This window comes from Pan troglodytes, chromosome 16, assembly GCF_028858775.2.
Source record: "Pan troglodytes isolate AG18354 chromosome 16, NHGRI_mPanTro3-v2.0_pri, whole genome shotgun sequence".
NCBI lineage: Eukaryota > Metazoa > Chordata > Mammalia > Primates > Hominidae > Pan > Pan troglodytes.
In genome coordinates, this window is record NC_072414.2 from 49310043 (window position 1) to 49337225 (window position 27183).

Genomic DNA, 27183 nt, shown 5'->3' on the forward strand with positions numbered 1-27183 from the left:
GCCTGGGCAACAGGGCAAGACTCCGTCTAAGAAAAAAAATACAAAAAAAAAAAGGGAATCCCTGCTGTCTGCAGTAGGCCAATCAAGTGTCCAAGAATCGTGAGAATGTGCTTCCCCGTCACCACCACCAGCCCACACCCACACCAAAATATGTCACCCTTCAATCCCTTCAAGTCTGTCTGCTCAGCATCCTGATCCAAACAAGCCACTTTAAAAAGTGCAGTTATGAGACAATTCGAACACTGACTGGACTACTGTTTATACTTTTAGATGTGATACTGTGGTTATGTTTTTCTAAAAGTCCTTGTCTGTTAGAGATACACACTGAAGTGTTTACAGAGAGAATGATACAATCGCTGTCTGGAATCCGCTTCAATACCATCCAGTGTTGGAGGGTGGGTAGTGGGGTTAGGGGGTTTTGAGGAAACAAGATTGGCCCGGTCTATCAGCATTGATGCTGGGTGAGATAGGTAAATGGGGGTTCATTATACACTTTACTTTTGAAAATGAAGTTTTTCGTAATAAAAAGTTGAAAGAAAGAAGGAAGGGAGATGGGAAGGCAGGGAAAGGAGAAAGGGAAGGAGAGAAGGAAAAGATTCTGCTCAAATGTCCCTTTGGAAACCTTCCTTGACCCCCGCCTTGGTGTGGGGCCAGGGGAATGGGGAGGCTGTTTTCTGCTCAGCCAGAGCAACAAGGCCCATGTGGAGACAGGAGGGACATCTGGGGAGCAGTCCCAAGCCACAGAGTCCTTCTGGGGACCAGCCACACCATGAAGAGAGAGCAGAACAGGGAGCATAGCACAGACCCATGACATAGCACTGTGCCGTGACATCAGCTGGCAAAGGCCCATGGGACCAGGAGGGAGGCATTAGAAGGGCGAACACTAGCAGCTGTTGAGTAGGAAGAAATGTGAGCCGACTTCTCTACCTAAGGAAGCGGTGGCAAGGCCGTGGAGGTTCGGGATGGGGACGGGTTCCAGGATTAGAGTGCTTTTTTTTTTTTGAAGGAGGAGAGGCTATCGTAGCCGCAGGTACCGAGCATCTGGTGTCTGGAGAGATGCAGCTACTCAAGGCAGTTTCTGATCTGGAACCAGGAAGTCTCTGTTTCCCCACCAGCCAGCAAACGTTCTGGACTTGGTGCTGGGCCTGCCACCACCAAAGGTGGAGATGCCCCACATACCTGCGTCAGGCATGACAGGTCACCCCTGAGTCCTTGGGTCTCCCCAAGGCTTCTCCAGGGCTTCCCAACAGGGCTGAGATTGAAGAAAACGCTCAAGGTCCATCCCACTGCTCCGACCCTCTCACCAGAAGAAAAGGGCTGTGTCCCAAGAGCAGCCTGCTTGGAAAAAGAATATGTGGGATGACTTGTCCAGATCTGCCCAGGGAGGCTGGGAATGGAGAGAGAGAGGAATCTGCCCACCAGTTGGGGGAAAAGTGGATTTCGCAACAACCTTGATGATACTAAATGCTTGGGGGGCCTGGGAAGACCAAATGTTTAATATTTGGAGAAGAGGCTGTCTAAACAGAGTAATTAGGAGGCTCCTTTGTAGTGATATGAAAGAGATGAATTGGGTATATTTGACATCAAAGACAGGAGATCCAGTGGGGAATGAGGCCCACGGCCGGGCGTGGGCAGCGCTGGAGGACAGGCTCTCCCAGTGTGCTGCGGGGGAGGGCAGCCCCTGCAGTGTGCGTGATGAGTGCTGGGAAACCCCCAAGTAACACTTCCCCACTCATTTAACACACTTCCTAAAACCTCTCCTCCCCAAAAGCCACTTTGCAAAAGCAGCGTTTACCACCAACCACGAGAAACACAGGAGCCTGCCTTCCACTGTTTACCATTGGGCAGGAAGTCGTTTATGGACCATTCTCTTGCCCAGGCTAAAGTGGACACTGAGGGCCGGTTGTGGGTGCCACCAGGCAAGCTAGGGCATCGGAGTTCAGCAGAGCTGGGTGGGAATTCTGCTTCTCCCTCCACTACCTGGGTAACCCTGGGCAAGTCACTTAGCCTCTCCGAGCATAAACTGCTTTGCTTGTAATATGCAAATAGTAAGGGGTGGGGGAAATTTTCTTTTCTTTTTCTTTTTTTTTTTTGAGACAGAGTCTCCCTCTGTCACCCAGGCTGGAGTGCAGTAGTGTGATCTCGGCTCATTGCAACCTCCGCCTCCTGGGTTCAAGCAATTCTCATGCCTCAGCCTCCTGAGTAGCTGGGATTACAGGCGCCCGCCACCACTCCCAGCTAATTTTTGTATTTTTAGTAGGGACGAGGTTTCACCATGTTGGTCAGGCTGGTGTCAAACTCCTGACCTCGTGACCTGCCCTCCTTGGCCTTCCAAAGTGCTGGGATTACAGGCATGATGGAGATGATACTCCCTAAATCACAAGGGTGTGGTGTGAAGATGAAATGGCTGCACATGACAGAGGAGTTGGAGAACAGGAAGCAAGTGGATCACTTGGATGAGCTGTGATGGGCCCAAGAAGAACTAAGCCAATCACTCCAGGGGGCGTTTTCCCAGGATCCAGGCAGAGAGCTGATTCCAGCATCCACGACGTATCCCCCTCCCCCTGTGGCCGGGGTCTCCAAGAGCCAGGCACCCACTGCAGAGCTTCCAAGCCCAGGCCCATTTGAACACAGGAGGACTTTTGAGGTTCATTTAACCCCAAAATCAGTGATTCTACATCTCAAGCTCATATTTTGAAGTGTTTACAGGTAAGTCATATGATACTGGTATTTATTTTTTAAATATTCTAGCCGAAAGTACATGGTAGACAAAGTGAGAATGTCAGAATGTTGATAATAAGTGAAACTAGACGAAGATACATGAAAGTTTAATTTTGATTCTCACCTACTTTCATGTGCATTAGGAAACTTTCATAATAAGTTAAAGTAACAAAATAGGCCAGACTCGGCTGCTCATGCCTGCAATCCCAGCACTTTGGGCGGCTGAGGCAGGCGGATTACTTGAGGTCACGAGTTTGAGACCAGCCTGGCCAACGTGGCGAAACCCCATCTCCCCTAGAAAATTAAAAAAAAAAAAAAATTGTAGCTGGGCGTGGTGGCAGGCCCCTGTAATCCCACCTACTCAGGAGGCTGAGGCAGGAGAATCGCTTGAGCCTCGGAGGCGGAGGTTGCAGTGAGCCAAGATTGCGCCATTGCACTCCAGCCTGGGTGAGAGAGCGAGACTCCATCTCTGAATAAATAAAGTAACAAAATACATTTCAGTCTCGAGCTCCAATTCCCTGCCGGGAAGAGCTGAAGCTGACCTCTGGCACCCCCTGCTTCTTCTCCCTCATCCCTAAAACATGTGGGGTACTGGGTGCCAAAGGAGATCTGAAGATGGCCACCACTCAGACCAGCAGGAGAGGCCAAGAAGGTGGTGAGAAATTATAAGGTATTGTAGCATATGCTCTCCAGGGTGAGGACACAGGACGCTGGGACCTAAGGAGGGAGCAGTTAACCCAGAGAGGGCCCAAGTCAGGGAGGACCTGACCGTGGTGACAAAGCCAGTCATGCTAATAATAGGAGCAGTGGTTTTGCAATCACAAACATTGGTCTGGGGGACTGCGGGCCCAATGTGGTGGGAGTTTTAGAGCAGGGACCCCTCCACTATACGTGGATTCTTATACTTGCTAAGTTGCACTGAATTCTCACTCAACCCATTTGGAGGCTGTCACCAAGATAGGAGTCCCTTTGAATTGGTAGGATGTTAAAAGCTTCCTCCAGCCATTGACCCTGGGTCCCATTGGTAGAAATCAGATAATAAATCAGATTTTCCAGGTAATCCTCAGTTTAATGTCCATTCCCTCATTCAATCAATTATTCAATTACAAATCATTTTTAATATGATTTTATGGTTCAGGAATTCAGGCAGGGCTCAGATGGGCAGTTCTTCTGCCCCACATGGCATTGGCTGATAACAGGCTACCCCAAGGAAATCACAGTGTAATGGGAGATGGGAAATAGGTTAACACAAAGTTACTATACTACAAGAAAAATCTTCAAATCTTCAATCTTCATTCTTCATGGGTGTGAGTCTTCTCTGGTGGAGAAGAGAGTTCTTTGCTAAATTATATTCCTGTGTTAGCCAGCCAAGCACACACGGAGTACAGCTGTCCCTTGCTATTCATGGCAGATTGATCCCAGACACTGCCACCCCCAGCCCTGTGAACACCAAAACGCATGGATGCTCAAGTCCTTGATATAAAATGGTATGGTATTTGCACATAACCTACACACATCTTCCCATATACTTTAAATCATCACTAGATTACTTATAATACCTAATGCAATGTAAATGCTATGTAAGTAGTTGCTACGCTGTATTGCTTAGGGAATAATGACAAGAAAAAAAGGCTGTACAACTTCAGTACAAATGCTATCATTCATTTTTTTATCTGAATATTTTGATCCATGAATACAGAGGGCTGGCTGTAAAAAGAATGTACAGTTTGGTACTTTACTCCTAGTTTAAGTCATCTCTTTCGGCCCATACAGGTTGCCTGGGGCAGGGCGGTGGTGTGTGTGTTGAGTCGGCCCTATACCCTGTTCCACAATGCCTGGTGTCCTTGGCACATAGCTTCCAGGGCTGCCTCCATGGATGGCTGCCTCATCCCCCACCCCTCCTTCATGGCACCCTCTTTTCTCCAACTCCTTTTCCTCTGCTGAGTCCTACCTTTTCTTGCCAGACCAGGGATTTGCCAATTATTCTGGATGGGCAGAGGGAAGGGGCCCTCAGATCCTGCAGAGGGAGCATCTGAAAGACAGTGAGACCCTGTACACAACCAAGCTGAGCCTCCTATAAGCACATCCTCTGGGTGTCACTATGCGAAAAGACTCTTTGTCTGTTTACATTGCACAACGAATTGTCCCTCTGATTGTCCTAGCGTTGGTGCATGCATGGATCCAGGAAGAGCAGGTATTTGGACCCAACGAGACAGGTTCATCTTGGCAGTTTGTCTCCTGTGGTTGCTTTGTGCCTGCCCCGTATCTGTCCACCCAACTTCTGGCAGCAATCCCTCCAGGACCCACCTCTGTCTTCATGATTTGTGTGTTCTGATCCTGCTCCTTGGCCCCAGAATACACCCTCCACATCTAAGCTATGCAGTGCCTCATCCCCACAGCTGCAGCGATTGGTTTAGGAATGGGAAAATAATCCGATCAGAGTAAGATTGTCTAACATCTGATCCCGCTTACCCCGGAGCCAGAAGTCCCACCTTTCCAGGCTCCTCCATGTTCCTTTCTGGAGCAATGAGGAGGAAGGTTCATTCCCTTCTCAGGGAACTTGCTGCGGTGTCCCAGTCCTGACTGTCCCCTCTCTACCCCTGCCTGTGGCTCTCCCGTCTCCTGGCATTCTAACCTGCCACTGAATTCTTCCCACGCCAAACGCAGGTTAGGAACCTAAGCTCGGATGAAATGCTGGCTTAGACCTCATTGCTACTGAGAAGCAGAAACCACACTTCTTAGTTGGTAGAGGTGGATATGGATTGGGGCCATAAAGTTTCCTCAATCATTGAATAAGGATTTCATTATTTGGACTAACTAAATACATTAGATTATTTATACTAACTAAATAAATTAGATTTATTTTTCGAAGTTTAAAATCATTTTCAATAGTGACGAAAAAGGCTGTAGATGAGATGGGAGAATCTTTCGACGCCAAATTCTTCCCATCTCCTCCCTAGTATGTATCACTACACCTTGCCCAGAGAGACTGTAGGGGTGCTCAGCAGAAACCATGGCTGGTTGATTCCCTGGAAAAAGGGGTGCTGTCCCAGGGAGCTCTGTGCCCTTCCTGCCAACACTGGGGTCTCGAGGAGGCAAGTTCCCCTCTGAAGGTGAGCATGATTCACTCATTAAAACTAAGAAATTTACATTGGTATGTTACTGTTAACTGACCTACAGACTTTTTTTAGATTTCACCGTTCTTTACACTCTCGTCCTTTCCAATTTCCGGGATCCAATGCAGGATACCAGGTTGCATTTTAGGATGTGTCCAGTCTGTGATCATTTCTCAATCTTTCCTCATTTTCTCATGACTTCTGACATTTATTTATTTATTTATTTATTGTGTGAGACTGAGTCTCACTCTGTTGCCTAGGCTGGAGTGCAGTGGCCCCATCTTGGCTCACTACAATCTCCACCTCCCGGGTTCAAATGATTCTCCTGCCTCAGCCTCCCAAGCAGCTGGGATTACAGGCGCACACCACCACGCCTGGCTAATTTGTATTTTTAGTAGAGATGGGGTTTCACCATGTTAGCCAGGCTGGTCTCAAACTCCTGACTTCAGGTGATCTGCCTGCCTCGGCCTCCCAAAGTGCTAGGATTACAGGCGCAGGCCACCACGCCCAGCCTGACTTCTGACATTAGAGTACAGGGAGGGATTTTGTAGAATGTCCCTCAATTTGGGTGTGTCTGGTGTTTTGCCATGAGACTGGGGTTATGCTTTTGGGTGCCACACAGAGGTGAAATGTCCTTCTCATCACATTATTCGAGAGGTACATGGTACCAATGGGACTTATCACTGCTGATGTTAACCTTGATCTCTTGGTTCAGGTGGTGCCTGCCAGCTGTCTCCACTGTGGAGTTACTATTTTTCCTTTTCCCCATTTTATTCATCAGAAGCCAGTCACTAAGTGAGGTCAAACTCCAGGACAGGGGAATTAAGTGCCACCTCCTGGAGAGGGAGCATTCACATTTATTACTTGGGATCCTTCTGTAAGGAAGAGCTGTTTCTCCTCTAAAAAACTCTTTAATCCTTTTAAGCCTCAATTTCTTAATTGTGAAATGGGGCTAATACCTGTATCCAACCAAGGGAGTAGTTAGAAGGTAACGTGATAGGTGGAAAGCACTTAACATAGGCAAAATGTTATGATCAGGAATGATCAAGAGACCCATCCAACTATCTGAAGGAGTCACTTAACTCTACTGTACTGCAGTGCTGTAAGGTCTGCATCTTTCACTGGGGGTAAAGGCCCCCAGTCCCTGAGATGGGCCCGTTTGGAGACAGGCTGGTTTTTTCTCTGTTCTCCTGAGAGCCCTTCAGATGAGAAGGGAGGTCTGGAGACAGAATGCCAAAGGCCCATTAAAGGCACGGCCTTGCATTTCAGAGAGGGAGCAGGTCTAGAGAAGAACCAGAGGAGCTCAGCTGAGATATGGTGTATGGATTGGATTTTGGTAGAAGATGGGAAGAACCAAACACCTGAGAAACCACTTTGAAGATCAGGGTCAGAGTAAGGCCTAACACATAGTTGGCTCCCAGTAATTATTGGTTGATTGAATGGCTCAAAGAGCAACTCGACCAAGAACACTGGACTGGGAGTCCAGTTACTTGGATCTTGCATTCCTGATTTATTTTTATTTTATATGTATTTTTTTATTTTTTTGAGACGGAGTCTCACTCACTCTGTCGCCCAGGCTGTACTACAATGGCACGATCTCGGCTCACTGCAAACTCTGCCTCACAGGTTCAAGCGATTCTCCTGCCTCAGCCTCTCGAGTAGCTGGGATTACAGGCATGCACCACCATGCTGGCTAATTTTTGTATTTTTAGTAGAGACGGGGTTTTGCCATGTTGGCCATGCTGGTGTCGACCTCCTGACCTCAGTTGATCTTCCTGCCTCAGCCTTCCAAAATGTTGGGATTACAGGCGTGAGCCACCGTGCCTGGCCGTGATTTATTTTTTTTGTGTATGTTTGTTTGTTTTTGTCAACTTGCTGTGTGACCTTAAGCAAGTTACTTAACTTCTCTGGGCTTCACTTTCCATGGATGAACATTGTAAAGAGGCTGGAGAGAGATGAGGACTAGGTACAGGCCTTAGAGGAGAGCCACCGCCCCGGACTTCTCCCTCTGTCACCCCGCTTTCCATGACCCTCCTTGCCTGACTTTGTGACTCCTTGCCTCGCTATCAAAACAAGTGCTGCAATCTCAGTGCTTTCCAAGAGCCCGGCATTGTTAGAAACTTCCCGGCACGCAGCAAAGGCTGCTGCGATACTCGCTCTGCCTGCCTTTGCCCTGCGCTTCCTACATACCCTCCTTTTGTTTCTCCTAAACATCTGTCCCTGACTATGCTCGTCTCATGTTTGTCCTCAGCTGCTGAAAGGGCCACGTTTGTTTTCATTACAAATAAGACCACCGAGTGGGCTCCTGGCGTGGGGGCGGGAGCAGCCGCGCGCAGTCTTCAGAGGCAGCCCCCTAGGCTCTCTCTGGAGGGTGTGTCTCTGCTTCCCTTTCCCCGTGTTTATTTTTAGACGAAGCCAAGTGGCCCGGGGGGACCCTCCGGACTCCCAGCTTTCGGAGGGGAGGGCAGCTCGGGCTTTCGCCCCAGTGCTTCCTGCCCGTCACGTGTGTGTTCCTAGCCGGGGTCGGGGGAGCTGGTATCTTGGCCCTTCTGGGAGGACGCGCACAGCCCGAGGAGGCAGAGCCCCAGACGGGAATGGGCTTTTCAGAGGTGGGGTGCGGGCGAGGGGACGATGCATTATTTTTAATATTTGATTTATTTTTCCAACTGGACTTCTTCCCGCGGCTCTTTCTGGGCCCAGCTGCCTTTGTGATCCCGCGCCCCGGCCCTCGGCCTCTCACCTCCGGCGCCGGGGCGCCCCCTGCTGTCGGAAGCGGCTGTGACCGGGCAGAGGTGCTATCTGGGACTCTGGGTTCTCAGCCCGGGGACAGCGAACCGAGGGGCAGATGATCCATCAGAAAAGAGCCGGCACTGCCCAGCCCCGCGCCCCTGCCCCTGCCTTTTTCCGGGAGCGCGCCGCGCCGCAGCCGCTACGGCCGCTTGACCCCATCTTTGAGCCCGGCCCCAAGCTCTGGGACCGTCGTGCCCCTCATCAAGGAAGAGCCAAGGACCCCAGGGAGAAGGTCAGGAGCGGCGGTGTGGATGTCCCTTGGCTGCAGGCCCCGCCGCGCACTCCCTTCAGTCCTTCCCTTCTCTAGGGACCAGGTAGCATCAGTGCCTGGCTCTCGGCCTTGTGTGCCCTGCTCCCCGCCCCACCTACTAAGAACCAAGTCTGGTTCACCGGCTCCCAAGAGCTGGAACCCATTCTCAGCTAGCTGGGGGCCCAGGCCACCCCTTCTCTCCCGACCTGTGTGCCTTCTGCGCTGGCTCCAGGGCCCCCCACACCGTGACCAGGGCGGGTTCCCTATGGGGCTGGCCAGTCGGCACCGTGCCAGGCCCACAGTGCCCTGGGCGTCCATGGAAGTAGTTCTGTGTCTTTAAAATCAGAAGGAAGACATTAACCTTTAGGCTGAAGAAAATGTTTTAGTAGACAGCAATAACTTATTTGTCTTTATCCAACAGCCATAAAATATAACTTTAAATATTCTATTGATAGAGAAAGGAGTTCATGAAGGCAGAAATGCCTGGGGCCCACGAACATCCCAGTGTGGCCCTGGACGGGACATCATGCTGGGCAACACAGCTAAAATGCGGGTGAAGACCAGATTTCTTGCACATGGCGGTGACGGGATGCTCCCTAGAGAGCTTCAAGTGGATTCTTTGCTTTTTATTTTCTCTCTTAATAAAAATGTATGATGTTTACATTGTCAGAGAACAAACAGAACTGTGGCTTGTGTTTCATGTCTTACGAAATGGGTCTTGTGTACTTTTGGCTGTTCTTTCATGTTCTTAGCAGTTATAGATTTGGCTCCTCTGGAATGGAGGGGCCATATATCAGGGGGTTTGGGGCAGGGGACACGGCCCTCTGTTCACCCTGCCCTCCCTGATAGGTTGATTTATCTCCCTGCAATCCCTTCTTCACCTTCCGGGCTGGTCTCCTTCCCAGTCCGAGATCTGCCCCCAAGGCTTTGTTTGGCACCGCCCCACCCCTGCCTTCCCCAGTAGTCTTTCTACAGATCACCCCTTCCCATGTGTCCTCAGCGCACCCCTGCCTTCCCCAATAGTCTTTCTACAGATCACCCCTTCCCATGTGTCCTCAGCGCTGGCCTTCTCAGGAGTTCTAGCACCCGTCTCCACTGCTTTAGCCTGCTAGGACTGCCATAACAAAGCACCACAGCTTGGGGGATTCAACCACAGAAATCTGTATGCTCGTAATTCTGGAGACCAGAAGTCTGAGATCAGGGTGTCCACAGGGCTGATTTCTTCTGAGGCCCCTCTCCTTGGTTTGTCAAGAGCCTCTTCTCCCTGTGTCTTCACAGGGTCTTCCCTCTACGCCTGTCAGTGTCCTGATCTCCTCTCAGTCACATTGGGTTAGGGATCACCATATGACCTCGTTTAACCTTACTCGTGTCTTTAAAGACTCTATCTTTTTTTTTTTTTTTTTTTTTTTTGAGACAGAGTCTCACTATGTTGCCTGGGCTGGAGTGCAGTGGCGCCATCTCAGCTCACTGCAAGCCTCCGCCTCTGGGGCTCAAGCAATTGTCCTGCCTCAGCCTCCCGAGTAGCTGGGATTACAGGCGTGCGCCACCACCCCTGGCTAATTTTTTGTATTTTTAGGAGAGACGGCATTTCACCATGTTGGCCACGCTGGTCTTGAACTCCTGACCTCAAGTGATCCACCCGCCTCGGCCTCCCAAAGTTCGGAGATTACAGGTGTGAGCCACCACGCCCAGCCGTCTCCAAATACAATCACATTGTGCATTACTACAGTTAGGATTTCAACATGTGAATTTGAGGGGGACTCAAATCAGTCCATACACCCACCACCACCTCCACTTCCATTCACAGAAATGATTGCCAGAACTACAGACCGTGAGCTTGTGTGGGGTGACAATCCGACAAGCAACAGTGAGACAGAGCTGAGAGGGCTGCAGACCAGGACGGTGGGACCCAGGTTGCTAACAAATCGCTGCTGAGACCTGCACAGCGTGGAGGTGCTGCTGGGGGAGAGGGGTCCCCATGAGTGGATCTGCTTGGTCTGCCCTTGCAAATAGTTCTTGTCAACGGGAAGGACTTAGAGCCCCTTGATCTACACTCATGGATACTTTTTTGAACTCAAGGTTTACAGTAGAAACCAGCAGCACCCCATCCCCTAGGGCTCTCTAACCCACTGTGTCTCTACCCTGAACTTACCTACATTTTTTTTTTTTTTTTTTTTTGTGAGACAGAGTCTCGCTCTGTCGCCCAGGCTGGAGTGCAGTGGTGCGATCTCCACTCACTGCAAGCTCCGCCTCCCTGGTTCACGCCATTCTCCTTCCTCAGCCTCCCGAGTAGCTGGGACTACAGGTGCCCACCATCACGCCCGGCTAATTTTTTGTATTTTTAGTAGAGACGGGGTTTCACCGTGTTAGCCAGGACGGTCTCAATCTCCCGACCTCGTGATCCGCCCGCCTTGGCCTCCCAAAGTGCTGGGATTACAGGCGTGAGCCACCATGCCTGGCCCTTACCTGCCTTTTTTTAACCAAAAATTCTGATCCATGTTCCAATAATTATTCAATAACTGCAGCTCTAGATTCATAAATAGAGTTTATGGGGAACCCCGTGGAGGATGCTCTTCAATGGGGGAAATCTTGTACAAACCCAGTCTAGGCTTATCCAGTCCTTGGGTTGAACATTCTTGGAAAGAGGCTAACCTCCCACAGGCCCCCCTACAACACCCCTTACCTCGGCCCCCAACTTTCTTGCCGTGCTCATCTGGCTGGTACCTGCTCAAAGTAGTCATGTTCATTCAAAAAGACTAAGAGGACAAAGTGGGGAAGACGAATCTTTCTGAAAAAGAATTACTTCCTGTATTTCAAAGTGAACTGCAAATTTTAAAAATGTTTTTTTACAATAAAATGCTGCTTGGCATCATTCAAGCTGGTGCCACCCTCCCTCACTGCAGTGTCAGGTCTCTGTGCTGAGCCCATTGATTCTCCTGCTAGTAAAATAGGAAGGAGCTGGAGGATCACTTTTTAATCTTATCCATTTTGGCGGTGATCCTTTTGGCTCTGTCTTAACACCCTAAGACCACGAGTCCTGGCCCACATTTTTCCTGGGGGTAGAAGAAGAGGGAGACAGGGGAGACAGTGCAGCTGTGTCATCTCCTTCAAAGCAAACCTCTCTGCGTAGACCTCCAGATGCAGAGCGGGTTTTGGAGGAACACTAAATCCCACCCTGATTGCCATTTAGCCCAGAGTTACTTGCGCAGAATAACAATATCCCCAAAACTACCCTGAACGAGGAGTTTAAACTCGGAGTGAGACGTGCTCATGGCTGCCTTGCCTTTGCTAACAATGTGAACTACAAACTCTTCTCTTGCCCGGCCCTCTTCCGGGAAAGTGCCTGGAACAAGCCGGAAGTCTTTCTGGGGATTTTAGCCATAGAATCTCAAGCCTGCTTTTCGGGATTTGCATCTGCCTTGTGTTTCCCAGTCTCACCCTCCCACCAAAGCCAGGACAATGCTAGTCAAGTTCATAGCCACAGAGTTCTGTGAGCATTCATTCCCTCATCGACCCCCTTTACTCGCAAAACCCAGAACCACGGAGGCTCCCCATAAACGCATCCAGGCCCTCCTGGGAACCTCCAGATGCAGTCTCGCGGGCCCCACTCCCAGTCCTTTCATAGCCTCCCACTGGAGCCTTGGGGTGATGTGTGTGTGTGTGTGTGTGTGTGTTGATGATGAAGGACACACGAGTGCTGTCCCCTCACTGCCATGGCTTCTTTGAGGTGCTGCCTCCTGCTCTGTGTCCTCTCAGAGCAAACCTCACAAGTAGCTAAACGGTGCCGTAATTGCTTCAGTGCTCCTGTGGCCACACTGTGCTCCACATGCGTCTATGAGGGCCGCTCTCCAGTCTGTGTCCTGCTCTCTCACTGAGGCCTGGAGCCTCGACTTGTGCTCTGTACTTCACCAAGACGCTTGTGAAAATGGCCACCAGGCTGTTCTCTACTGGGGAAAGACAGCTCCTGGGGCCAGGCTGGGAAACAGGCTCCACACGGCTCTTTCCGCTCCTCACCTCTCTCACCTCTGCTCCCAGGCACCTTCACTCCAAACACACTTTTTTTTTTTTTTTGAGATAGTCTCACTGTGTCGCCCAGGCTGGAGCACAGTGGCACGATCTCAGCTCACTGCAATCTCCACCTCCCAGGTTCAAGTGATTCTCTTGCCTCACCCCCATGAGTAGCTGGGATCACAGGTGCTCACCACCATGCCTGGCTAATATTTGCATTTTTAGTAGAGACAGGGTTTCGCCGTGTTGGCTAGGCTGGTCTTGAACTCCTGACCTCGAGTGATCCACCTGCCTTGGCCTCCCAAAGTGCTGGGATTACAGTGTGAGCCACTGCGCCCAGCCCCAAAACACACTTCTTACTGCTTCCTTTCTTTCCCACACAAAACAGCAAATGTTTTGCTGGAGGCTGATGGCGCAGAAATTTATCAGACACAGCTATACCCAGAATCCAGGTTAGGCTTAGTGGGATCCGCCTCCCATCCCGGCAGCTCTTCCTGGAGACACTTCCCCACCTCTGGTGGCCTAGCCGTTCAGTGTGGTCACTGTGGCACCTGTTGGGAAGCTGACACCAGCTGGTGTTGGCATTGCACTCCATCAACAAAACTGAGTCAACTGTCCTTCAACATAATATCACTTATATTGTTTCCACATCATCAATGTCTTAATATTTTACTTAATCGATGTGGCGTTTCATCAACTACAATCTCTCTTAAGTGGAGGAAGCCTCACCAAATTAGTAAAATGCAATCTGAATTATATCTTTTAAATGAAACAGTTTTATTATTTCCAGCGCATGTGGAAATTTAGGCGAGATAAGTTTCAGGTGGACAACTCCTTCGGGATCTTTAATGAAGTCATGAAAATGGTTTATCATGAGCTTATCAATTACTAGACGGAAATGAAAGCTTTTTGTAGCTTTGGAAAAGCCTGTTCCTTCTCTTCTACAGCGACATCTTGTTTACATCATCATGCGCTCAGCCTACTCTGCCCTCATAATTTCCACCAAAGTAAACGTCAAGCCTGATTCTGCAAAATATCACACATTTCAATTTGCTGCATTTAAGAACATTCTTGATATGTTATCCGTCTTTATCCCAGGCTCTTAAAATGCTTTTTCAAAACACTTGCTTGGACCTGTGGAAATAGGCGGTTCTGATGTTTGCTTTTTGAAGATAAGACGGCAGAAATGTTGAGGCCCTGATCACATGGCTTGCCTGAGTTCCCAAGGCCTGAGCTCTGCCACTCCCATCTCTAGCCCGGTTCATTGGGCTCAAAGGTGGAAGGAGAGGCTGCTTTGGAAACCCCCGCCGCCAGGTGTAATTACAGTACCAAGAGCCGACCTCTTTGCCACACCAATGGTCCAGTGACCACTGCCCAGCCCATGACTCTTGGCCTGGGAACGAGATGACATTCACTGAGTGTGACTGCCGCATCTGAGTCAGAGGCGAGGGGGAAAAATAAGCACTTGTTTTCCACATGCATCTCCAAGGCTGCATTTCCAACTTGGCCGTGGCCACAGAAGCCAGAACCTTACAGTGTCTTGGCAATTAAATGGTTTTCACACTTCTATTTTTAAAAGCCTTGGAACGAGTAACCTGGGGGATCAGAGTGGTTGGGTGAATGTCTTTCCAGAGCTGCCCACTGTCGGAGGCCCTGTCCTGGCAGCATTCCAAAGCAACTGCGAAACCAAAATGCTACAACAGGGCCTACTCTGCAAACCTGCTCCTCATATGATAAAAACAGAAACACCAGAGGCACCGGGGCCCTTGCAGTCTGTCCTACGTGAGGACAAAGAGTACATTCTGGCCTCCGGTCCCCAGGCAGTAAGATTATGATCCCACTATTTGCATGTGTACATAAAGCTTTCACATATGGGATTGCAGTGCAGGGGTCCCCAGAAAGCCATCTCAGAGAGGGAGGTTGGCACGAAAGAGGTTTCTTTAGGGTGAATTCTTGGGGTCAACACCTGGGAAGATCAGAGCTAATTCTTGGGGTCCACACCTGGGAAGAGGAGGGGAGAGGAGGGGACACGAGGGGAGGAGAAGGGAGGGAAGGGAAGGCGCTGACAGCTGAGGCCTGTCTGTGGGTAGCGCCCAGCAGCTGGGAGAGTAAGTCCTGCCTTCCTGAGGAGCTGGACTGTGGTCGAAGAATCCCTCACAGCATTTCATCTTGCTTTTTAAACGTGCAAACTTTAAAAAAAATTGAGGTGAAATGTACATAATATAAAGTCATAAAATTAACCATTTTTTCTTTTATTTCTTTTATTTATTTATTTGTTTATTTATTTGAGATGGAGTTTCGCTCTTGTTGCCCAGGCTGGAGTGCAATGGCGTGATCTCGGCTCACTGCAACCTCTGCCTCTCGGATTCAAGCAATTCTCCTGCCTCAGCCTCCCGAGTAGCTGGGATTACAGGTGCCTGCCACCATGCCTCGCTAATTTTTGTATTTTTAGTAGAGACAGGGTTTCATCACATTGGTCAGGCTGGTCTCTAAGTCCTGACCTCAAGTGATCTGCCAACCTTGGCCTCCCAAAGTCCTGGGATTACAGGGGTGAGCCACCGCGTCCGGCCTATTTCTTTTATTTTTTTAAAGACAAGGTCTTTCTCTGTTGCCCAGACTGGAGTGCAGTGAAGCGATCATAGCTCATTGTAACCTTGACCTCCCGGACTCAAGCGATCCTGCTGCCTCAGACTCCAAGTGGCTAGGACTACAGATGCACCCAGCTAGTTTTTTAAACTTTTCATAGAGATGGGATCTCGCTTTGTGGCCCAGGCTGGTCTTGGGGTCTTGGCCTCAAGTGATCCTCTTGCCTTGGCCTAACATTAACCATTTTATTTTATTTGAGACAGGGTCTTACTCTGTCACCCTGGCTGGAGCACAGTGGCATGATCATCGCTCATCGTAGCCTCAACTTCCCAGGTTCAAGTGATCCTCCTGCCTCAGCCTCCTGAGTAGCTGGGACTATAGATATGCACCACCACCCCCGGCTAATTTTTTAATTTGTTCTAGACATGGGGTCCTACATTGCCCAGGCTGGCCTTGAACTCCTAGGCTCAAGCAATCCTCCCACTTCAGCTTCTCAAAGTGTTGGGATTAGAAGTGTGAGCCACTGCACCTGGCCAAAATTAATCATTTTAAAGTGTACAATTCAGTGGGATTTAATGACATTCACGATGTTGAATGTTAACATTGTGAATTTAGGACATTCCGCTTGTATCACATTTCAAAATATTTTCATCACCCCAAATGAAAATGCTACACCCATTAAGCAGTTACTTCCCCATCCCCTCCTTCCCTGGGGTCCTGGCCAACACGAATCTGCTTTTTGTTTGTATGGATTTGCCTCTTCTGGATATTTCATATACATGGAATCATACAATATGTGACCTTTTCTGGTCAGGCTTATTGCACTCAGCCCCATGTTTTTGAGGCTTATTCGAGCTCTAGCATGTGTAAATACTTCATTCTTTTTTGTGACCGAATAATTGTATGGCGATGTCTCATTTGGTTTATCCATGCATCCACTGATGGGAATTTGGGCTGTAGCGTTTCACCTTTTAAAAAAGGAACTCACGGTCAGGCACGGTGGCTCACACCTGTAATCCTAGCACTTTGGGAGGCCAAGGCGGGCAGATCGCCTGAGGTCAAGAGTTCGAGACCAGCCTGGCCCACATGGCAAAACTCCTGTCTCTACTAAAAATAGAAAAATTAGCCAGGCATGGTGTCAGGCGCCTGTAATCCCAGCTACTCGGGAGGCTGAGGCAGGAGAATCGCTGAACCCTGGAGGCAGAGGTTGCAATGAGCTGAGATCGTGTCATTGCACTCCAGCCGAGGCAACAAGAGAGAAACTCTGTCTCAAAAATAAATAAAATAAAATAAAAAAGGAACTCAGTATCCTAAAAATCTTCTGCGTTGCAGACCTACTCATCCTTCCCTCCCGCTAAGCCCTGGCAACCACTGATCTTTTTACTGTCTCCATAGTGTTGTCTTTTCCAGAATGTCATCTAGTTGGAATCATACATTCCATAGCCTTTTCAGATGGGCTTATTTCACTTGACAATAAGTTTCCTCCACATCTCGTCATGGCTTGGTAGCTCCTCTTTAGTGCTGAACAATATTTTGTTGCCTGGGTGTACCACAGTTTATATATCCAGTCACCTACATCTTGGTTGCACAAGGACATCTCGGTTGCTTCCAAGTTTCAGCAATCATGAATAAAGTTGCTATAAACATTCATGGGCGGGTTTTTGCATGGATATAAGTTTTTAACCCATTTGAGTAAATACCAAGGAGTGTGATTGCTGAATGGGATGGTAGGAGTATGCTTAGTTTTGTGAGATACTGCCCAACTGTCTTCCAAAGTGGCTGCATTCTCATCAGCAATGAATGAGAGCTCCTGTTGCCTCACATCCTCACCAGCACTGGATGTTGTTGGTGTTCTGGATTTTGGCTGTTTTCATAGGTGTGCAGTGGCATTGGTGTTTTAATTTGCATTTCCCTGTAACATATGATGTGGGGCATCTTTTCATGTTTATTTTGCATCTGTATAACTTCTTTGGTGAGGCGTCTATAAAGGTCTCTGGTCCACTGTAAAATCACGTTGTCTGTTTTCTCATTGTTGAGTTTTTGTTTTTGTTTTGAGATGGGGTCTTGCTCTGTCACCCAGGCTGGAGTGCAGTGGCATAATCACAGCTCGCTGCAGACTTGACCTCCTGAGCTCAAGCTGTCCTCCCACCTCAGCCTCTCAAGTAACTGGGACTACAGGCATGCGCCACCATGCCTTGCTAATGTTTTATTTTTTGTAGAGATGAGGTCTCCTTCTGTTGCCCAGGCTGGATTCTTGAGTTGTAAGAGTTCTCTGTATATTTTGGAACTACGGTGTGTATTACTATACTGGTGGACACATATTAGAAATGAGTGCAAACCCATAGACTATGCAACACCAACAGTGAACCCTAATGTAAACTGAGTGACAGTGGACTCTGAGTGATTATAACGTGTCAGTGTAGGTTCACCATTTGCAACAAATGTACCGCTCTGGTGGGAGTGTTAATAATGAGGGCTGCGACGCATGCATGGGCTCAGGGAGGATGTGGGGAATCTCTGTATTTTCTGCTCAATTTTACTGTGAATTTAAAACTGCTCTAAAAATAAACTGTATTAAAACAGAAAAACATAATTTAGGATTAATCAACGTGTAAGTTCCTGGTCATTGAAGTCAGAACCTCACCTCATTTGGAAGCAGGAAATCCCTTCTGTACTCACCGTGTGCATGGGACACACTGACCAAAAGCCCCTGCCCATTGGCCTTCCTGGGCCTGAAGTGGCACTTCATGCTTGCCCTCCACTTGCCTGTCGCCACATGCATGCCAGGGTGGCCTGAGCCCTGCCTTACCTTTTTCAGGCCCAAGTCAGCGGGGTCAACCCCAGAAAGGACTTAGTGTCATTTCTGGAACAAGTCATTTCTGGGGGTGCCCCTGCTGTCACTTCCCTCTGCTCCAGGGAACCCTCTCCTAGGCCCTGCCAGGGTGTGGGACTTCTTGCTGACCCCAGTCCTTGGCTTATCTCCCTCTTTCTTCTCCCAGGGTCGTTGAAGAGGGAGCCTATTCCTTCCAAGCCTTAAAGCCACCCTCCTTGGCTTTAAGTTAAAGCCAACATTCTGGCAGTCGTAGGATCCACCAGCAGAAGCTATGTTCTCCTGCTTGGTCTATGGGTGAATCTCCGCAGGGCCCTCTGTTCCCCACTCAGTCCCCACTGTGAGGCCCCGCCTGGCCCCTCTAGGTTCTCTGCCCCCAACTGGTCCTGCCCACTTCTGCTCTCTCCTTCCCTTCTCCTCAATCATCACGCCCTTGTTCTCAGGCCTCAGTGCCCCAGCACTTAGCACAGAGGATCAGGAACTTCCACATTGATCCAAAATCTCCCTGTTCTTTTTAAATTTACTTTATTTTTTAGAGCAGTGTTGGGTTCACAGTAGTTTTTGCTTCAGTCAAAAAATGCTTCTTGACTGGGAACCTCTTCCTTGGAAATTTCAACTGCAAATCTGAGAGCTGCTTTAGAGAACCCTCTGTGGGAGAGTGCCTGCCACCTGTTGCTCCAGTTTTCTGTACATAATCTATGATCCTCCTGGCAATCCCATGACGTGGGCATTGTTATTCCTGCGTTATAATCGAGGATGTTCAGGACAGAGCCTAACCAGGTGGGAAGTGGCATGGCCAGGATATGCCCCTTGGGTGCCCTAGGACCAGCTCTGTTCCCATCTCTGAGCTCCCTCTGCTCATCGGGTAAGGTCTGTTCACTTCCATACTGTTTTCAATCTACTCTGTGCCAGGCAGGGGGTCAATCACTGAGATTTCTAAGGTACATGGGTGGGGCTGGAGGTTAGAAGAGAGTTTTCAAATCACTTTCAGCCTAGTGGGGAAGGCAGGCCCATCACCAAGGCAGTCCACCAACAAGGCTAGAGAGAGCTGTGCTTAGCCTGAGGGAAGAGCCCCATTTCTGTGGCATTATGGGTGACATTTGAACAACTAACCACTCATTTCATTACCCAGGGTCAAACTTCGCCCCAGGGATATTCATTAGTAAGATGAAGAAGCTTACTGTTTGCTGTGGTCCTAATGTCTGTGTCCCCCAAAATTCATATGTTGAAATCTTAACCCCCAAGTCAATGATATTAGGAGGTAGGGTTTTGGGGGGAAGATTGGGCCATAAGGAGTGAAGTTCCATGAATGGGATTAATGCCCTTATGAAAGAGGCCCCAGAGAGAACCATCGTTTCTTTTGCCATGTGAGGTTACAGTGAGAAGTCGCTGGCTAGGCGTTGATGGCTCTTGCCTGTAATCCCAGCACTTTGGGAGGCCAAGGTGGGAGGATCACTTGAGGTCAGGAGTTCGAGACCATCCTGGGCAACATAGGGAAACTGTGTCTCTACAAAAAATACAAAAATTAGGCCAGGCACAATGGCTCATGCCTGTGATCCCAGCATTTTGGGAGGCTGAGGCAGGCAGATCACTTGAGGTCAGGAGTTCAAGACCAGCCTGGCCAACACAGTGAAATCCCAACTCCACTAAAAATACAAAAACTAGCTGGATGTGGTGGTGCGCACCTGTAGTCCCAGCTACTTGGGAGGCTGAGACAGGAGAATTGCTTGAACCTGGGAAGCGGAGGTTGCTGGGAGCCGAGATCGTGCCACTGCACTCCAGCCTGGACAACAGCATGAGACTCCATCTTTAAAAAAAAATTAGCCTGGTGTGGTGGTGTGTGCCTGTAGGTCCAGCTACTCAGGAGGCTGGGAGGATTGATTGAGCCTAGGAGTTTGAGGTTGCAGTGAACTATGACCGCACCACTGCACTCCAGCCTGGGCAACAAAGAAAGACCCTGTCTTTAAAATAAAATAATAATAATAATAATAATAATAATAATAATAAAAGAAAGGCCATTTATGACCCAGAAATCAGGCCCTTACTAGATACCAGATCTACCAGCACCTTGATCTTGGACTTCCCAGCCTCCAGAACTGTGAGCTGTACATTTCTATTGTTTAAAAGCCAACCAGTTTATGGTATTTTTGTTATAGCAGCCTGAATGGACACAGTTAAACCTGACTCCAGAAAGTAAAGCAGGCCCCAGTGAAGGAAGGAAGAGGGAGGAAGGAGGAAGGAAGAAGGGGGAGGGAGGAAGGAAGAGGGAGGAGGGAGGAAGGAAGAGGGAGGAGGGAGGAAGGAAGAGGGCGAAGGGAGAAGGGCGGTGGCTGCACACCCCCACATCTCATCCGCCCCTGGTGGGCAGCCTCCCCAAGAGATTGATTCCTTCCTCAGCAACAGTTGCTCAGAGTTGAGCACAGGAACTTGCCTTTTTCCAACTAGCAGACACAGGCGGAGGCACAGAGTGGGGCTGAGGAAATGTGCGGTGAATGGATGGTGAACAGGAAGGGACACTGAAGAAGGAGGTGGTACTGAGAGCAGCCATCTTGGAGCTTGGAAACGGAGACGCATGTGAAGCCGTTTGCACAGTATTTTTCCCTTAAAATATGGGTGGGGAACAAGGGGCTCTCATTTGTCTTTTTCTTTGGGATGGTGAGCAGTGAGCAGGGCACGCCGCGAGGAGCAAACTGCAGCCCAGGCACACGCGGTCAGCACGCGGAGCACAGGTGGGGAGAAGCGGCTGACGGTGGCCTGGCCCCGCGTACCTGGGTGTGGACGCCCCGCCGCCTCGCAGGGGAAAGCTCCTGGAGTCTGGGGTCTGCTGCCCTGAGCTCTGGGTGTCCAGGTAGGAAACAGGTAGAGAGTATCCGGGTTTCCTACCCCTGCGCCGGCGTGGCTGTGCCTCCCCATCCTCCTGCTCCCCTCCTTCCCTCCCTCCGCAGGGGAGGGCAAACCCAACCCCCAGGTGAGGGTCTGTTCTGGCGGAGAGGGAAACAGCTGGCACAGGCTTAGGCGGCAGGTGGTGGCCCTGCTCCTGCTGTGAGAGATGGAAGCCAGGAGGCGGCGGGCGGGCCGTGCTGAGGGGACCCATGCCCCACCCAGCCTGAGACCCTGTCATTCCCTTCCACTGGGCTCCCCGTGAGAAGCCCCAAAGCAAAGTGGGTGTGGCTGGTCAGGGTGAGTAAGGCAGGCCGGAACGGGACCCGGACCCAGAACGGAGGAGGGTGGTGTGGACCAGGTGGGCCGCGGAAGGCACCTAGCCTAACGGGAGAGGGACAGGCGCACCCCCAGACGGTGGGAAAGCGCCCTCTGCCTCCAGCTGGGCTCGGCCCAGACCCTCCACTTCCCAGCCCCTTGCTTCTCTGTGCCTTGGAGGTTTCAGGGTGGGCTGGTGGGTGGGAGGAGATGTGAGAGTTCCTGTGTCAGGAGTTGAAGCCCATCTTGGCCACTTGCCTGCCGGGGCCCTGTAGAAACCCCTGAAGCTATAAACAGGTGCTCGTCAAAGTTGATTCCGGGGGAGGGCGGCAGGAGCAGTGGCGGGTGGTGTGGGAAGAGAAGGACTGCTCTCTAGAGAGCTGATGGCACCAGGCCGTCACCACCGCGGTGACAGCACACACACATGCACACACGACACACATGCAAGCACACATGCACTTGCACGCACACACGTACACGCGCACACGCATGCACGCACGCACACGCACATGCCTGACACACATGCACACACACATGCCCCACTCCTCTACTGGGACCAGCACAGCCCCGCCGTTCCTGCTCGCCCGGAAGGAGGGCGCCCAGCCAGGTTTCCTCCCCATGAATTGAGCGCCAGAGACCAACTGTGACCTGTGGTGATTTTTCCAATTCTCTTCCCATTCTGTCAAGGACAGAGGAGATGCTTTGTGATACAAGGGGAAAAAAAGGAAGGCGGAAAGGGAAGAAAGGGAAGGGAGGGAAGTCCCCCCCCCCCCAGAGCAGCCTGGGGAGGGGTCTGGGGCCAGGCCTAGGCCCAGGCACTTCCTGAAGAGATCAGGTGGCGGTCTCCCCGGCCTGCAGACCTCAAGGCGGCCCAGGCCTCCTCTGCGCTCCCTGCGCGTTGCTCTGGTGCTGACATCCCTGGCTATGCTCTCCATGTAGATGTTCCTTTTAGCCTCTGCCTCAACTGAAATCTGAAGATCAGGCCAATTTCGTGGTCTCTCAGACGTCGGTAAACAAGAGGCCTTGGCTCCTCAGGAGACCGAGAGCCTCTCACTGTACTTCCTTCTCTTGGCTCCAAGGACATAGAACGGTTGCTATGGGGATTCCTTCATTTGTAAAGTAAGTTTTCAGAAAAAATAATGACTCACAAGTCCTTTAAGCAGCAACAAAGTCAATCCTTGGGGACGATATGATCTAATAGGGTTTAAAAGAGGAACTGTGACGGGCTGCAGTTGGCGGGCTTTTCTTCTTTTCCTCTTTGATCCTCATGCGTGGACGAAACCCACCAGTGGCTCAGGTGCCCTGGCACCACCATTTGCTTCTTTGTGACATCTGAGGACAGGTGTTAAAAATAATTTAGAAATGGCTAACTAAGGCCTGACACACTGGCTCACATCTGCAATCCCAGCACTTTGAGAGGCTGAGGTGGGAGAATTACTTGAACCCAGGAGTTTGAGACCAGCCTGAGTAACATAGTGAAACCTTGTTTCCACAAATAATTAAAACAAAAAAACTAGCCAGGTGTGGTGGTGCATGCCTGTAGTCCCAGCTACTCGGGAGGTTGAGGCTGGAGGATCACTTGAGCCCAGGCGGTTGAGGCTGCAGTAAGCCATGATTGTGCCACTGCACTCTAGCCTGGGAGACAGAATGAGATCTTCTCTTAGAAAAAAAAAGAAAGAAAGAAAGAAAAGAAAAGGTATGTCTAGCTAGGCTAACCTGGAGAGTTACTGTCAGAGCTTCCAAAAGGGTCTTCATGGCCACTTCTGGGCCTCGCTGGCTGGGTGAAGTTATTAGTCCAAGAGTGCCACAGGGCCTTTGCACATTCATCTGTATTATGCCTGGCCAGGCAGAGGGCTTTCCCTGCATTGATTCTTCTGGAAGCCTGGGGTTAGCAGTATAGACTGGAAAGTAAGGTACACAGAGTGGAGGGACTGAACCAGGTCCCCTTATATGTAAGTACATACAGTTACTTAGGCCGGGAAGCCAGGTCTTCTAAGCAGCTAGGGCCAACAGAGCAGGAGCCAGGAGGAATACTTTTATGAACAAACTTATTTTCCAACATCAGAAAAAAGAAAGTGGGCTGTTGGGAGTGACAAGGAGAAAGAATGATGAGGAGCTCAAATCAGGTGGACACCTGATTGAGATGATCCTTCTTTTGTTTAGAAAAGAGTACCACACTGGCTGTCAGCTGTGTGACCTTGAGAAAGTCACTCTCTCTCTCAACTTTCTCATCTGCCAGGTAAAAGGGCTGAGCTTGAATGAGCTTGGGTCCCTTCCAGCAATGATGCTTGTGTACTGCACCTGTGCTAGGAATACCAGTAAGAGGCTCTCCATGCTAAAATCAGCGTTCCAGGATTCCACGTGGCCCAAAGCACCAAGCCCAGCCTTCTCAGCTTTGAGCTGAAGGCTCCGGGTAACCTGATCCCAGCCCAACGGTTCTGTCTTATCTCCCTCTCACCATTTCCTGTGGATTACTTATTGTTCTATCCTCCCAGCCGCCAGGGCTTTGTTCGCACCTGCTACCAGCAAAGAATACCCCTCCTACCCCAGTGCCCTGGCCTGAAGACGTCCTGTTAGTCTTTCAGCTGTCAATGAAGATGGCCCCCTTTTCAAGAACCCTTCCTGGAATCCTGAGTTTGGGGGTCGTGATCTTTCCAATCCCGTATCCACAGTCACTGCCTTCACCTGAATGCGATTGCAATTCTCTAGCCCTTCAATTCAACAAATATTCTGGAATGATTAGCATGTGCTGTGACAATGACAAATTCCGATACGGGAAGACATGAATTAAATGATCATGTTCACCCACGTGTGATTAGAAACAGGGAAGGGTAAAGAAGGAAGAGAAAACGGCTTCCTGAGAGCTTGCCTGGGGTCTGGAAGGATGAACACGGAGCTGGGGCATGGAAGGGAGCTGTTCCCAGCAGAGTTGAGTGGGCTGGGCTGGCCTCTTGAGGCTGGGAGAGGTAGACGGTGTGTCTTGATCAGAGGAGCCATCTGGGAATCCTTTGAGGGTCTAAAAAGGGGAGTAACAGATCCAATTTTTATTTCAGGACAATCACGCTGGCTGTTAGTGGAGAATGGCCTGGAGCACTGGGTCTCCGCCCCAGCTGCCTGGGAGAAACTGTGTTGAAGGAGCCATACCCCCTGGCCTCCCCTCCAGACTCCAGACAACCCCAGTCAGCTGGCTGGGAGGGAGACAGAAGAGAAACAGGGGTGCACCTGGGGCTCCTGCAGGGGTCCAGCCAGGAGATGGGGGCAACTTGGACAGGGATGGTGGGAGAGGAATGGGCTCGGGGGGCATTTGGGAGATGAAAAGGGCAAGCCTTGGCCATGAATTCCCATGGCATGAAAGAGAAGGAATTGTCAGGATTGAGTCCCAAGTTTCTAGCTCGTGCAAATAAACAAACGGGGCATCCGCTGAGCTCAAGAGCATGGGGAAGGGGTGTTGGAGACTCTCCCGGGGACCCCTGCAGACTTCTGTAACCCCTTTGAGTTCTCGCAGGCAGAGGCCACGGTGGGTGGGGAGCAGGCCTTGGCAGGGTACCCGCCCCCCACCAGGCACCCTCCATCCTAGTAGCCCTTGGGGAGACATACTGTGGCCGGAGGAAGGGTACGGAGAGGTAGAGGAAGCCAACCGGTGTTCCCGGGCAGCCACCATGTGGTCAAAGGACCAGGCGGCTTTTTTGGAAGCGTCTCTGAGGCACAAAGTGCCAGGACCCAATGCTCCCTGAGCCCTCCCAGCAGGAAAATGAAAACTCAGCAATGGGCTACCAGGGAGGCGGGACTGGAGGTGCCTTCCATTTATGAGAGGCCCGCAGAGCAATTCCTGCCACAGGGGTTTCTGAGCAGTCAGAACATCTGCCCACGTTGATGTCTTCCAGCCACCTGATGCAGTGGCTTGGGGCCTGTGGGTTGGGGGAGTGGGATCTTAGGCCTGTTTTTTGGGTTAATAAATTTTGTGACCTTGGATGAGTCACGTATCTCACAGATCCTGGGACGGGCAGGAGGAGGAGTGAGACCTGGCCTGCCCTCTCCCTAGAGGCTCATCAGCTCTCTGGAGACAGACACGCCCTGGGTAAAGAACAGATCCCACTCAGCCAGGCAGAGTTTCCTGGAGGAGGAGGAGGGAGAGGAAGAGGGCAGGAGGAGGAGGGGAGGGTGCAGAGGGGGAGAAAGAAAGGAGGGGAGAAGGAGGTGAAGAGAAAAGGGAGGAGGAGAAAGGAAAAGGAGAAAACCTGTTTTCTGCCTTTAACTGTCCTTCCCCTCAACTGGGACCCTGTGCTCCTCCTCCTCAGTCAGAACTCCCCCCTCAGGTCCCCCCACATCAGGTCCCTCCCCACTTCCTGTCCCTCCCCCACTCATGTCCCTCTCCCCTTGTGTCCCTCCCCCTATTGTGTCCCTCCTCCCCCTCTCAGGTCCCTCCCCCTCCTCATGTCCCTCCCCATCTCAGGTCCCTCCCCTCCTCATGTCCCTCCCCATCTCAGGTCCCTCCCCTCCTCATGTCCCTCCCCATCTCAGGTCCCTCCCCTCCTCATGTCCCTCCCCATCTCAGGTCCCTCCCCTCCTCATGTCCCTCCCCATCTCAGGTCCCTCCCGCCTCGTGTCTTCCTCCCCCTCAGGTCCCTCCCAACCTCCTATCCCTCCTCAGCTTGTGTTCCCCCACCACTGTGTCCCTCACCCCCTCATGTCCCTCCCCCCTCAGGTCCCTCCCCCTCTCAGGTCCCTACCCCAATCAGGTCCCTCCTATCTTCGTGTCCCTCCCTCCCTCAGGTCTCTCCCCCCCTCAGGTTCCTCCCTCCCTCCTGTCCCTCCCCTGCTCTTGTCCCTCCCCCCCTCAGGTCCCTCCTCCCCTCACATTCTTCTGTCTTCATTTACAGGCAGGAGAAATTTCAAAGTGTGTTTGTACCACAATTACTTTAAAACTCTAAAGTTGACCTTTAAGGGTTTGTGGATGTTTTAATTTTACTTTTACATGATAACCTGCAATAACTACACAGATGCATGCATTTTTGTGCTTATTTGTAAGTGCTTTCTTTAAAACTGCTTTTTTCTTACATCCTTTCAGTTCCTTTCCCTATGCCTGGAGCCTGGGTACCAGCTATTGAAAACTACTTTTCTCCTTGTTCATTCAAACATATTCACACATAAAGGGTGTCATTCCTTTTTGTCACTATTTGACAAAAATTGGATCATACCATATACAATTCTCTATTTGTTTTGCTCACCTAACAATAAATACACTGTGAAAAATACCTTCAGATGAGTAGATATCAATCTTGTTCATTCATTTTTTTTTTTTTTTTGAGACAGGGTCTCACTCCCTTGCCCAGGTTGGAGTGCAGTGGTTCAGTCACAGCTCACTGCAGCCTCGCCTCCAAGGCTCAATCGATCCTTTCACCTCAGCCTCTCGGGTAGATGGAACTACAGGCATGCACCACTGAACCTGGCAAATTTTCATATTTTTTTTGTAGAGATGGGGTTTCGACATGTTGCCTAGGCTGGTCTTAAATTCCTAAGCTCAAGAGATCCGCCTACTTCAGCCTCCGAAAGTGCTGGGATTACAGGCCTGGGCCACCGTGCCCTGCCTCTTAATCATTTTTTTTTTCCAGGTTGCAGGGTTTTATTTCAGCAACACAGAGACAGTCAAGCACAGCCATACAGCAGGGGCACCCACAGCTGCC

The 27183-nt window shown here is 50.4% G+C and overlaps 1 protein-coding gene across 4 annotated transcripts; it reads left to right on the top strand.

Annotated features, from left to right (window-relative positions):
- The first annotated feature begins 1773 nt into the window (after positions 1-1773).
- Positions 1774-9560, top strand: LOC746315 (uncharacterized). Of its 4 annotated transcripts, XR_170392.4 has the most exons (4): positions 2099-2709; positions 5682-5834; positions 8538-8859; positions 9333-9560. XR_170392.4 is itself a non-coding variant. In XM_063795050.1 (3 exons), exons 1-3 carry the CDS (start codon positions 4823-4825, stop codon positions 9432-9434), a joined length of 348 nt encoding a protein of 115 aa, XP_063651120.1. In that variant the 5' UTR covers positions 4703-4822; the 3' UTR covers positions 9435-9560. The 4 variants fall into 4 exon arrangements, 1 of the variants encoding a protein (XP_063651120.1); XR_010151712.1 differs by lacking the exon at positions 8538-8859 and having other exon boundaries at positions 1774-2709; XM_063795050.1 differs by lacking the exons at positions 2099-2709; positions 8538-8859 and adding an exon at positions 4703-4915.
- Positions 9561-27183: the final 17623 nt, after the last annotated feature.

Excerpts from the sequence above, each read along its gene's own strand:
- LOC746315 (XM_063795050.1), top strand. The coding sequence starts at position 4,823 with ATGCGAAAAGACTCTTTGTCTGTTTACATTGCACAACGAATTGTCCCT. Across the intron at positions 4,916-5,681 it reads CATGGATCCAGGAAGAGCAG|TATGTATCACTACACCTTGC; the intron begins GTATTTGGACCC and ends TCTCCTCCCTAG. Across the intron at positions 5,835-9,332 it reads AGGCAAGTTCCCCTCTGAAG|AGAAAGGAGTTCATGAAGGC; the intron begins GTGAGCATGATT and ends TTCTATTGATAG.